A 12,938-nucleotide genomic window follows, 5' to 3' on the forward strand; every position below is an offset into this window, starting at 1 on the left:
GGCCGGCCTCCCATTGGCGGAGCGCTGCCGAGCCGAAATCGCCGCGGAGAGTATTTATTCCCCGGCCGCGGCGCGGGCCGCAGAGCCGCGCTGGAGACCGGCGGGGCGCCCACCGGCCCCACGCTGCCCGCCCACGGCCGCCCCGGCCCCACGCTGCCCACCGACAGCCGCCCCGGCCTCCTCCGCCTCCCGCCGCTCCGGGGTTTTTTCCTCCCTCCATCCCTCCCCCCCCCCTTTCTCTCCTGCAACTTGCAAAAGTTTCTTCTCCACCCCCCCCCCCCTTTTTTTTTTTTTTTTACTTAGAGGGGTAGGGAAAAACAATAAAAAGAAAACTTTTGCAAACTTTTTCCAGCTTTCTCCCTCCTCTCCCCAGCCGGCCTCCACGCTGGTGGAGACTTCGACTCTCCTAGTTTTACTTTTTTAACGCTTCCCCGCCCTTAGCCACCACCTGATTATTTTTTTTTTATAGTTTTTATATTTTTTTTTTTAATTTTTTCATCCCCTATCCCCCCCCCGCCACTTTCTCGCATGAATCTCCTAGACCCCTTCATGAAAATGACAGAAGAACAGGACAAATGTATCTCCGACGCCCCCAGCCCCACCATGTCGGACGATTCCGCCGGGTCCCCCTGTCCCTCTGGATCCGGCTCGGACACGGAGAACACCAGACCCCAAGAAAACACCTTCCCTAAGGGTGACCCGGACCTGAAGAAGGAGAGCGACGAGGACAAGTTCCCGGTGTGCATCCGAGAGGCGGTGAGCCAAGTGCTCAAGGGCTACGACTGGACGCTGGTGCCCATGCCCGTGCGGGTGAACGGATCCAGCAAGAACAAACCCCACGTGAAAAGACCCATGAACGCCTTCATGGTGTGGGCACAGGCGGCCCGGAGGAAACTGGCCGACCAGTACCCCCATCTCCACAACGCCGAGCTCAGCAAAACCCTGGGCAAACTCTGGAGGTGAGTGGGGGAGCCCGGGCCGGGCCAGCGGGGGATGCTCGGGGGATGCTCCGGGGATGCTCGGGGGATGCTCCGGGGATGCTCGGGGGATGCTCCGGGGATGCTCGGGGGATGCTCCCGGGGATGCTCGGGGAGGGGGGACCGCAGCCTGCGGAGCCTGCCCCAGCCGTGAGAGGAAGAGGGAGAGGGCGGTTTCAAGCCTTGAAAAAACTTTTGCATGTGCTGGCAAACTTCTTTGGCGTGGGAGAAGCCGGAATAGTGGGGGGGGGGGGGGGGGGGGGGGGAATAGGGGAAGTGGTTCCCTTCTGGTTTTGCGAGTGGTTTCTTTCCCTTGAGCCACGCCGCGGGTGGAAGCCGGTCCCGCCGGGCGGGGGGCTGACGGAGCCCCCCGGGAGGGGGGGGGTGTCTACCGCCTCGGAGTTTGTTTGTTCGTGCTCTTGTCCCGAGGAAATGATGGGTTTTTTGGATTGCATCAGCTTGGCCCGGGAGGAGCAGCCATGGGGGGCGGGGGGGGCGCAGGGCGAGCGGCCGCGGTGCTGTGCCAAAGCCCGGGTGGGTGGGTGGGTGCGGGGGTGGGTGGCGGCGCTGAGTGGCGCATGGCTGGGTGCCCTCCGACTTCCAAAATAAGGCAGGGAGGGGAGAAAAACAGAAGGAAAGTGAGTCACCTGGCCGCCTCTTGCTGTGTGACTGCAGAAAGGGGGGGGCGGGGGGGGGGAAATCCTAAATTTGTGGCCGCTCTCGAGGCAGGAGGAGAAAGTGGGGAGCAAACCTGGCCCTGGCGGGCAGCGGTGGGGCTGTCACCTCAAGCGCCCCGGGAACGGGACGTATGCCCTTGCAGGGGTGGCTGGGGGGGACACAAGGGCTGGACCCTGCCGTGACTCCTGCACCTCTTGTTTGGCCACCAAAGCAATCTTGGGGGGGGGGTGACAACCAGCATGTGCCCCAGGTGGGGGGTTCAACAGCGTTGGGGGGCTTTGCATTGCTGCTTGGGGGGACCCGGAGGTTTGGGCTGGTGGTAATGCTATAGTGGGGGGGAGCCGCTAATGCCCCCCCCATGAGCTGCAGCCCCTCACCCCCCATGTCCCGTCCTCCCCAGGCTGCTGAACGAGAGCGAGAAGCGTCCCTTCGTGGAGGAGGCCGAGCGGCTGCGGGTGCAGCACAAGAAGGACCATCCCGACTACAAGTACCAGCCGCGGCGGAGAAAGTCGGTGAAGAACGGGCAGTCGGAGCAGGAGGAGGGCTCCGAGCAAACCCACATCTCCCCCAACGCCATCTTCAAGGCGCTGCAGGCGGACTCCCCGCAGTCGTCCTCCAGCATCAGCGAGGTGCACTCCCCCGGGGAGCACTCGGGTACGTACTGGCGAGGTGGTGTTGGGGTGGGGGGGGGGGCGGCTGGTTAAATCACGGCTGCCTAAGAAAAGTTGCATCCCAAACCAGGCAGAAATTGGGATTTGGTGAGGGGGAAGGGAAGGAGAGAGACCCAGAAACACAGCATGAAGGGGACGGCTGCACCGGGAGAGGGGCAGAGCTGCCCACGAGTCTTGGGCGAGCGTCGGTGTGCCCGCGCTATGGACGTCTGCGCCAGCCCCTGCGGCCGCTTCCACCCATGAGAAACGCAAACCCTTACTTTTTTTTTTTTTTTTTTTAAATAACCCAAAAGATGGCCCCGCTCTCGCGGCTCGTGTCTGAAGGCTGGGTTATTTTACCCGGCGGGATAGATCGGTGCTGATAGGGCTCGGGTCTGTGTTCCTCGCACCTGGACGTGTTTGTGTTGCCCTACGCAACTGCTTTCAGAAGCAATGCGCTGTTCTCCGCCTGCCCCCCGCGCCGCGGGTTAACGATTAACGGCTTTATCGCCTCCAGTGGCACCTCCCGCCTCGGGGAGCCGCGGCCGCAGGGGTGCCCGGCCGTCGTGGGAGTGACACCCCCTTCACGCCTGTGCCCTTCCTTCCCTTCCGCAGGACAATCGCAGGGTCCCCCCACGCCCCCCACCACCCCCAAGACGGACGCGCAGCCGGGCAAGCAGGACCTGAAGCGGGAGGGCCGCCCTCTGCAAGAAGGCGGCCGGCAGCCGCCCCACATCGATTTCCGAGACGTGGACATCGGCGAGCTCAGCAGCGACGTCATCTCCAACATCGAGACCTTTGACGTCAACGAGTTCGATCAGTACCTCCCCCCCAACGGTCACCCGGGGGTGCCGGCCACCCACGGCCAAGCCGGCCAGGTCACCTACACCGGCAGCTACGGCATCAGCAGCACGGCGGGCTCGCAAGCCGGCGCCGGCCACGTCTGGCTGTCGAAGCAGCAGCCGCAGCCCCCGCCGCAGCCCCCGCCGCAGGCGCAGCCGCCGGCGCAGCACGGGCTGCCGGCGCTGAGCGGCGAGCAGGGCCAGGCGCAGCAGAGGACGCACATCAAGACGGAGCAGCTCAGCCCCAGCCACTACAGCGAGCAGCAGCAGCACTCCCCGCAGCAGATCAACTACAGCTCCTTCAACCTCCAGCACTACGGCTCCTCCTACCCCACCATCACCCGCTCCCAGTACGACTACACCGACCACCAGAACTCCGGCTCCTACTACAGCCACGCCGCCGGCCAGAGCGGTGGCCTCTACTCCACCTTCACCTACATGAACCCCACGCAGCGCCCCATGTACACCCCCATCGCAGACACTTCTGGGGTCCCCTCCATCCCCCAGACCCACAGCCCCCAGCACTGGGAACAGCCCGTCTACACACAGCTCACCAGACCCTAAAGCCGTCTAAAAGAAAAATGAAAAATTAAAAAAAAAAAAAAAAAAAGAAATTTAAAAAAAAAATAAAATGAATAAAGCACGAAAGAAGCAACGAGAAGAAGGTCGGAGAACTTCCTCAGACTTTTTCCTGCTTTGAAATTGAAATAACAATTAAAAAATGACGCTAAAGTTAAAGCAGGTGGGGAGGAGAGAGCACCTCAAGCCTTCTGCACTACAGCATCTTCCAGGAACGGGGCTGGAGCGCTCCGAGAACCGGCAAAACTCGGTACAGACTTTCCAAGGACTGGACTTTAACTCTGCTTCCAGGGCGCGGTGTGGAGATGAGATTTCTAACCAGCCAGCTCAGCTGTCTCCTTCTCTGGACTTTTGTAATGATTATTTTTTTTTTTTTTAGCAGTAATTAAAAAAAAAAAAAAAAAAGAAAAAAAAATGGGGGGGGAAAAAAGAGAAAACTCAGAGTCCTCTGTGAGGAATATTCTCTATTAAATATTTTTTAGTATGTACTGTGTATGATTCGTTACCAATTTGAGGGGATTTATACATATTTTTTAGAGATTTTTTTTTTAAATGCTCTTATTTTTCCAACAGCTAAAAAAATGACACTTAGTGGAGCAGTACTAGGTTTTCTTGCAGTCAGAGGTATTTTTGTATAGATAAGTGTCTTTTTCTCTAAAAATAAAAATAGAAAAGCAAAACGGCGTGCTTTTAACTCGGAACAAAGCTCTGTTAAGTGGCCAGCGTCAGGCGTAGCGAGGGTCAGCTCTGCCGCGCGGGAGACGCGAGCTGAGATTGCGCGGGGCCGAGCATGGGAGAGGCTTTATTTTTCTAACTGATAGCAAAAACCAGCCGGGAGGAGATTTTAACTTTATTTTTTCATAACCTTGAGCCTTAAGAAAGAAAAAAACAAAACAAAAAGATTTAAAAAAAAATACAAAACCACACCAAACAGCAAAAAGTGTTGTTTGCAAAAAGCCTTAGAAGCAGCCCTGTGATAATCACTTGTCCCCAGCTCTGCCCGTCCGGGGGGGGCTGTGCTCGACCCCCTCCAGCCCCCCCCCCCCCTCCCCCTGAGCGACACCCCGGGCCTGATGCAGAACCCATCCAGGGGCTCCCCTCTGCTCGCGGGACATCACAGATACTTTAAATTATTTATTTTGTGAGAAGAGCGGTTTTTAATCACAATTTTTTTTTTTTTTTTTTTAAATTTCCCTTCTATTTTAAGTCCTTTCAAAAGCGATTTGTCGGAGCATTATTTGGAAGGTAACCGTGCCTGTTAAATTATGGTCTAAACTGTAACCAGTCCTTTATTTATCTCTTTAATTCTCTTTTTTTATTATTATTATTATTATTCTTTTTGGAATCTGTGTCCTGGGTTTGTACAAACTTGTGCTCTTCTTTTTTTTTTTTTTTTTTTTTTCTTTTGTCTTAAGGATAAACTGGAAAAAAAAAATTGTACAAACTAAAGATTGCAAATGTAGCGTATCACTGAATCATTTGCCTTGTTTTCTGCCTCAGCTCTCTGGGACACACGCGCTCGTGCGAGGACGAGACCCAACGCCCCGGCCGTGCCGCGGGGGCGGCACCGTTTTAGCCTTCCACCCCCAAAACTGGCTTGAGGTGGGGACACTGACTTTGGTGAAGCTGTGGCTGAACAGTTAAGGATTGCTTTTTAAAAAAGACAGCAAACTTTTTTTATTTAAAAAAATGATATATTTGTTAACATTTTTTTTTTTTTTAGGGATTCAGTAGAAGAAAAAAATCTTAAAGCACTCTTATAATATGGCATCTTTCTATTTCTGTATAAAAGCAGATCTTTTTAAAGTATTTCTGTAACTTAAAAGACCTGTCATTTAAATCATATTTTGTCTTTAGGTAAGTTTGGTTTGGTTTGTTTGCGAGATCCTTCTCTTTGTGAAACTTACCTTTTTTTTTTTTTTTGTATATTATTGTTTGCAATAAATATACATTGTATTAAAAGTTAAACACCCCAATGGTGTCTGATTTATTAAGAGCCTCGAAGCCAGGCCGGGGCCAGGCCGAAGCCCCAGGATGGTTTTGGCTTTGCTGATGGGCCTTGGGCTGTCCCCCCTCCCCCTCTTTTCTCAGCGCGGGGCCTGAGCCACCCCGGAGCCGGAGGGGGGTGACAGGATTTGGGGATGGACAAAACCAGACTCGGCCATGGGGACAATTCACGGTGTCAACTCCAAAGGTGACAACGGAGTTCCAGCTGTCCCCAAGTCACGTTGGCTCCTGTCACCCGTGGGTGCTCTGCTCCGAGCTGCCGCCGTTTGGGAGGATGCTGAGTGGGGGGTGGGGGGTGGGGGGGGGGTGGAGAGGAGCTGCCACGGGGGTTTAGGCTTTCAGGTCGTTCTTATAAAACTGCTGGAATTCTCCCCAAAAAGGCTGAGAACCTCTTGAACAGCCAAGCGGAACGTGTATCATCCTCAAAGATCGCTGTCACCGCTTGTCCCTTAGCTTGTCCTATGGCCCCAGAGAGGAGAGCCCCCCCCGGCTCAGCCAGGCGTTGCTTTTCCTCTCAAACCCGTCCCAGAAAAATCACTGCTCCGGACTCCCGGGGGCCGTAACCCCGCAGCTCCGCGGGAGCAGCTCGCAGTGCTCCGGCCGCTCCAGCCCTGGCTTTGCCACCTCGCCCCCCCCTTACCCCGCCGCAGGGCTCGCCGTACCCCTGCGCCGGGCCACAGCTGTGCTGAGCTCCGCCAGTCCTCTGCCCCGCTGGTTTCCAGCGCTGAGAGACGCACACCCACCGCCGGCATCGCCACAGAGGTCACGAGTCTGTGCGGGTCCCCTCCGAGGGCACAGTCATTCGCGTAGGAAAACTTCCGTCAAACTGTCATAACTTGAGCCGGGCTCTGCCTGGAAGATGCAGTGGGCACAGGGCAGCGCCACGCCGCGAGCCCAGCGCCGTGGGGGCCGCCTCGGGGTGCCCCCGCAGGGCACAGCACCGAGCGGGGGGCTGCGTTAATGAACCCAGACCTGATCAAACATCGCTTGGCCAACAGTTTATTCTCTCCGGGCTCTTTTCCCTCGCCGTAAAGGCCCGTCCCTGGCCCCAGCAGCGAGAAGTGCTCCCCGGAGCAGCCGGGCTCACCGCGGGCACCTCGGGACAGCCCCGGCGCAGAGCACCAGGAGCTCACGGCTGCCGCGCAAAGCTTCCGCACCGTCGTAAAATATTTACTCCCACTACAAGTAACACCACTACAAGTAACACTTAAGCCAATTAACCCGAAGGGATTCGTTTACTCTGTGCATTACTTAAGGTCAGTGTCACTGTTCACCTGTGCGCCTGGCGGGAACGCTTTGGCCATTTTCCTGCAGCGCGGGGCGGGCTGCCCCAGCCCCCGTCGGACTTTGCCCGCCGTAAGTTTGGGCTTTGCGGCTCCTTCGGCAAGGAGAACACCAAGGCGGGTCCCGGCGGTATGGCGGGGAAGGCCGCGGTGGCCGCGGCTGGAGCTCGGCGGGGCCCTCGCCGGCGCGGCACCGCCAGAGCGGCAGTCAGCCGCAGACACTCCGATAAACCAGTTAATGCCTTTCTGATGCTCCCGTGGGTGGGTCGGGCTGGAACCCAACGACAAGCTGGAAAACATCCCCCAAACAGGGCGGCCTTTGCCTGCTTGCCTCTCGGGGGGGTCTGGGCCAGGAGGGACCCTTCGCATCCCCCCATCCCCACCAGTTTGGACTGGGAACAGCGAGAACCGGCGGGTGGGAGCGGGGCAGAGCCGGGCGATGGTGAGCAGACAGCGCCGCAACGAGCCACGGCTCAGCCCCGGCTGCTTTTGGGGTCTGCGGTGGCATTTTGGTCCCGCCACAGCCCTGCTGGGCTCCCCCCCTCTCCCCCCCTCCCTGCGCCGGGTCCACCTTCCAGCCGGAAGCATCCCGGGGATATCTTCCTCGCAAGAAACCAAAAGAGCAAAGCTCACGACCCAACCCTGGACCTATAATTTCTGCTCTGTTTACTTATGGTGTGGGCTTTAATGCTCCCGGCCTCCTTTCGGGAAAGCCAAGCGGGACGCGGGTCCCCGGGCAGCTCCTGCCCACCCACCGCCGGTGCTCTGCCGAGGGGGACGCCGAGCCAGGGAGAAAAATGCTGGAAAACTGCAAAGCTCCAGAGCGGTTGGTGTGAGAAAGCAAAGCCGGGGGTGGGGGGTGGGGGGGGGAACGACAAAAAAAGTAAATAAAATGAATTCAAGGGAACTCTTACAATGCTGCAGGGCAGGTTTGAGCCGCGGCAGATAAGAGCGGGCGCAGGGACAGATGTGCACCGGCGCTGCTGCAATGCTGCGCGGCGAGTCGGGGAGCGCCGGCAGCGCTGCGGGCAGGGCAGGGCAGGGTGGGGGGCACCGGTGGGTCCCCCCCCTCCCTCCCCCCCAAAATAAGCTCCTGCAGAAAGCCGCAGGGCTGGGATGGTGGTGGGCAGAGTCCGTCGAGCCGTGCAGCCGGCTGCTTTCCCTTCGGCCGTGCTTAGCGATGAGTTTGCTTTTTTCATCAAAAAACAAACAAAAAAAAAGTTGTTTGGGTTTTTTATGAAAAAAAAAAAAAAAAGAGTAATAAAAAAAAAAATGGGGAGAAAGTTTCAAAGCAGCCCTGGGGAGCCCCCATGGCACACACCCCCCCCCCCCTCCTCTGCCCGGGTCCCCGTGATGCCCCGTTGTACCGGGCTCTGCGCCCGGTGGGTTATAGCCACCCACGGCTCTGCGTGTCGGCCGCCTGCAGCCGTGTCAGCTGCTCAGAAATGTAGCTTCAATTTGCATTTCCTCAGCCAGCTGTTCATGTTGACATCGCATTAAAGCCGGGGCTTTCTCCAAGAGAGAAGGCGAGATCGCAGCCAGCTGTGTGCCGGGATCCTGGGATGGGCTCCGGCTCCTGCCCAGCTGCCGCCTTTGGGAACGGCGATATATCACAGCGGAGCCCGGCTCGCTGCGAGTCAGGTGGGATTCGGTAGGGCTTCTCTTCGCCTTTTTCGGGGCCCAGTTCCAGGCGTCAGGTGGTTAAAGGGGATGGAGATTTATACGTCAAAGTGAAAAGAGCAAGCCGGGTTTCCCCCCTGTATCTCAGCGTTCGGGTCCCTCCAGGACCACACTCAGCAGCCGGGACCCCCCCCGCCCCCGGCCGGGAGTTGCTGTGACCACAGGAGAAGTGTCCTAAGAAAGGGGGACAAACACCACCACCACCCCCCTCCTTTCTCTGCTGACACTGACAAAACTGGTCTAAGATGCTTGGATTCAGTGCTGATAGACCCACTTGGGAAAGGTGGGGAGAGAGGAGAGCTCTGGAGGCACGAGGCACAAACGGGTCCAAAGAATCAGACAAGATCCTGAAAAAAAACCCTTATCCATCTCTCCAGCACCAACCTCCCGCCTCCCGGGCTCTGGTGCGAGCAGAGCGGCGGTGGCCGGGGACGCGGGTGCGGACGGCGGCGGTGCCGGTTGGGATGGGAGCAGCTCTCTGCTCGGGAAGCGGGTGCCGAGGATGCACCGCGCGATGCCGCAGGTCCCCGAGCCACTGCCGCCCCTTCCACTGCCCCCGGCCAGGCTGCTCGCCCTCGCCCGGGGGCTGCGCCCGCCCGCGGGGATCCCTCCCGCACCCACGGGGATCCCTCCCGCACCCGTGGGGATCCCTCCTGCACCCGCGGGCGCTGCGTTTGCAGCACCGGCGCCAGCGGTGCGAGGGCAGAGGGCTGGATGCGGCCAGAGCGAGCGGACCCGCAGCACCCATCGCAGCGGGGACCACGCTAACGATGCGGGAGGGAGGGGAGGAAAAGACTCCCGCGGACCCCTCCTGCTCCCCCAGCAGTCTGCCTCCCTGGAGGGGGAGGCAGAGCCACCCCCGCCGCAGAATTAATTAACCCCTCCGGAGCAGGAGCGGCTGTTGACGGCTCAAGCAGCAAAGCCCGGTGTCGCCCGCCCGTCCTGCAGACCCCAAAATTCCCAGGAACGGGCCACAGACACCGCAGCCGCCCCCGTCAGCGCGGGCACAGACATGCCGTAAGCGCTACTGTAATATAAATAGTTGATCTGAAGGTGCCTCGGGGGCCGTAAGGACCTCGATTGGTGGCTCCGTGGGGCAGCGCCCACCTCTTTACTACGTGTCCGTACAAGGACTACTCTAATGGGGCGCTGAGCCGCAACCGGGGTCCCGAAGTGCCGTCGTAATACAAACACTAATCAGGCAGCGGCTGTTACACAAGCAGCCCCTGCTCGGGGCTGCGCTCCGAAGGATCGTAAACCGGGCAAGGCTCTACTGAAGGCAGCAGGAGCTCGGCCCGCGCGCGGGGAGCTGCCTCGGCGCCGCTCAGCCGACCCCGCGGCTGGGAAATCCCGGGTTAATTCTGCGTGCGCGCGTGCTTCTGTGCCTGCGCGCCCGCACGGGTGGGCGCAGAGGCTGAGGCATGGACGGCGAGCAGCTCGGGCTCGGAGGCGCGTCGTTTGTCGAGCCGGGGTGGGGAGGGGAGCTGTTTCTCCGTTAAAACAGAGTCACGTTTATCAGAGGCTCAATAAAAATCCGTTTGAAATAAGAAATAGCAGCGACTGTACGAAGGGAAGGGAAACAAGCCTCCGAATCCACGTTTCTAATTAATTACCTGCCTGGGAGCTGCTCTCAGTTTTCAGTGACTAAATCGTTTTACAGGGAGAAAGTCTGAGAGGTCGGTCTGTGCAGCTTACGAGCGCTGTAACCGCAGCGCTCCGGGAGCGGAGACGCAATAACACAACTCTTCAGCCCGACGGAGAGAGGCGTAACCGGGTCCGAGGGCTGCCCCGGCCAGCCAGATGCAGCTATTCAACCTGGAAAAAAGTCAATTTTTAACAAGGTCGTAGCTCCGACTGGAGGAAACCCACAGGCTGAGTAACGTGCGGCCGTCCTGAGACAGCCCCCTGCGGAAAACACCCGCGCGGAGTCAGAGCTGCAGAGGTACCGGTGTGAGCGACCGGCACGGTGACATCCGGCCCCGGCCCCGCAGCAGCAGGGTCAGCTCCAACCCCTGGATCTGCAGTCGCCTCCGTCACCCTCCTTAAAAATCCCCTCGGGATCTCCACCCCACGGGGTGCAGACCCACAGTCTAATTTCCCGGCGTTTCAGGGGACAGCTTTAGTCCCCAGCCCGGAGTTTCCTCCACTGCAAAGCGACGTTTCTCGCTACTGGAAAGGACGTGACAGCTCCCACGCCGTCCCCCAGCTCGGCGCGGGTAGGACAGCCTCTGCCCGCAGCCCCCCCAGGTCCCTGCGCGCCCCGAGGTGTGTCAGAGGGGGGAAAAATAAAAGCTTTATATTTGATTTTCCTTCCCCCAACGCGGGGATTAATTACACACGTTGTCTGGGCAGAAACCAACTATCACCAAGCAAAGTCTCACTCCATAAATTTTAAACTGCTAATAATAAGGCTGGACAGGAGTTTTAAAGCTTCAGTAGACAGTTTACAATTAACCTACTCCTGTCAGCTGGAAAATCACCTTACAACGTGATTCCAGTTCCCGTCTGACTCACTTTGAGTTAGAAACTGCTTTTGAAACCCAGTAAACGCATCGTGCCGAGCCAGGAGGAAGGCCCGAGGGGCAGAGTTTCAGCCCAGACCTGACCTGAATTTCTCCCACCCTTGGGGCAGCTTTTGGGCAGCCGTCCCGCCGGGCTGCCAGCCCGGCCCTCGGGAGCTGGAAACCAGCCTCCCCCAAGTTCTGAAGCTCTCTGGACTCATCCCAGTCAAGTTTTAATCCTCTGCTCCACGGGGACAAAGCCCTGGCTCAACACACCTTCGATTTAGCGGTCGCGATGCAGGTGAGGGAGAGGAAGGTGTGAATTTTGAAGCTCCAAGCTGCCGGAGATGCACAGGGGATGATAACCCGATGTCCTCGTGCCACGGAGCGCAGGACATGCCCACCACGCCAGCCCTGCTGCCTCCTCACGCTCCGTGGGCTTTTTCCAAGCTGTGCAAACTGGGAGGTGAAATCCATTGAGTTGGAGCCACCATCCCAGTGGTCACCTCCCAACTGAGCCAAGCTAACCAGGTACAGACGGACATCCCTACGGTGCGATGACGGCTTACACCCCTGTAACTCAGTTGTGTCTGATGCCCTCTTCTCCCTCTTTCACCAGCTCACTCACAAATTTTTAAAGATAAAAAGTGTACCACAAAGAAAGTATTGAGTTTCTTTGGTGAACGGCATGTGCATTTAGGGAAGCTTTGGCATCCAAAACAGCCTGCTTGGAGCCTACAACCTCACGGACCGAGACTTTGGTCCCTTGTCTTCGGCCACAGCCACAAGGTGAAGCTTCAAAAAGGTCCCATCTAAAATATTCTTTAAAAAAAAAAACCAAAAAAACCAAACGATAGTGAATTGCATTAGTGAGGGGTAAGTTGGGGGGGGGGGGGGGGGGAGAGACACCCAGTCATTTTCTGTGATTAAAAGGCAAATTTTATTCCTCCAGAAACTTGGAAGCAAATGTGGCGTTGCTATGGTTTCACACCCACTGGCTGGAAATGACAATATTAGCAGGGTGACCTGGTAATTAGAAACTGTGCCCCCAGGTCAGGCTGCGGAGAAAATAAAGAGAGATTACGGAGTCCTAAAGACACAGCATAATGCTGCGGGCTCCTGGGCTCCCTACCTTTTATAACCGGCCCATTTAAATGCAGATTATGACTTTCCACCTGGGGCTGCTAATCTGTCTCACAGCCAGATCAAACAATAAGGCATCTCTCCGCACTGTGGGGCCGGGCTGCTTTGGAGCTGGGTCTGTCATCAGGTCTGTCAGTCTGTCTATCCCCCTTTTCTCAGGGTAAAACCCAGAGTTTTTCACTCGCAGATGATTATTTTTCCACCCTGGATGTTTACGTCCTCCGCTCCCTCCCCCAAAGCCCAAGGCTTCGGAGCGAACCAGGCTCAGATTTTCCTCTCGGTGATGCGATGTAAAACAAGGGGGAGCAATCAAGCTCGTTAGCGGTGGGCTGGCACGCACTCAGTTTAGGGGGGGAAGGATTATGCAGCGGTACCGAGGTTGCAGGAGGGTGATCTCAAGGACGCAGGTGGCTCTCTGGGCTCAGCATCCCTACGATGGCACGAGGAAGGCTCACGGGCCCCGAGTCTCTCCCAGCCCAGCAGATCCTACTGGTCTCAGCTGGGTGAGGGTGGGTAGATGCACGTCCCTCCCGCTGGAGCTACCTGCCCCAGCACCTGGGCCACCCCATCGCTCCAGCCCTTCCCCGATGAGATCACG

At 57.7% G+C, this 12,938-nt stretch overlaps 1 protein-coding gene across 2 annotated transcripts; it reads left to right on the top strand.

The window, feature by feature from the left end:
• Window positions 1-463: 463 nt before the first annotated feature.
• Window positions 464-5,486, top strand: SOX9 (SRY-box transcription factor 9). Of its 2 annotated transcripts, XR_014269812.1 has the most exons (4): window positions 464-959; window positions 2,056-2,309; window positions 2,921-4,079; window positions 5,227-5,486. XR_014269812.1 is itself a non-coding variant. In XM_082492413.1 (3 exons), exons 1-3 carry the CDS (start codon window positions 529-531, stop codon window positions 3,709-3,711), a joined length of 1,476 nt encoding a protein of 491 aa, XP_082348539.1. In that variant the 5' UTR covers window positions 464-528; the 3' UTR covers window positions 3,712-4,146. The 2 variants fall into 2 exon arrangements, 1 of the variants encoding a protein (XP_082348539.1); XM_082492413.1 differs by lacking the exon at window positions 5,227-5,486 and having other exon boundaries at window positions 2,921-4,146.
• Window positions 5,487-12,938: the final 7,452 nt, after the last annotated feature.

Source organism: Vanellus vanellus (assembly GCF_965231255.1).
Source record: "Vanellus vanellus genome assembly, chromosome: 17".
NCBI lineage: Eukaryota > Metazoa > Chordata > Aves > Charadriiformes > Charadriidae > Vanellus > Vanellus vanellus.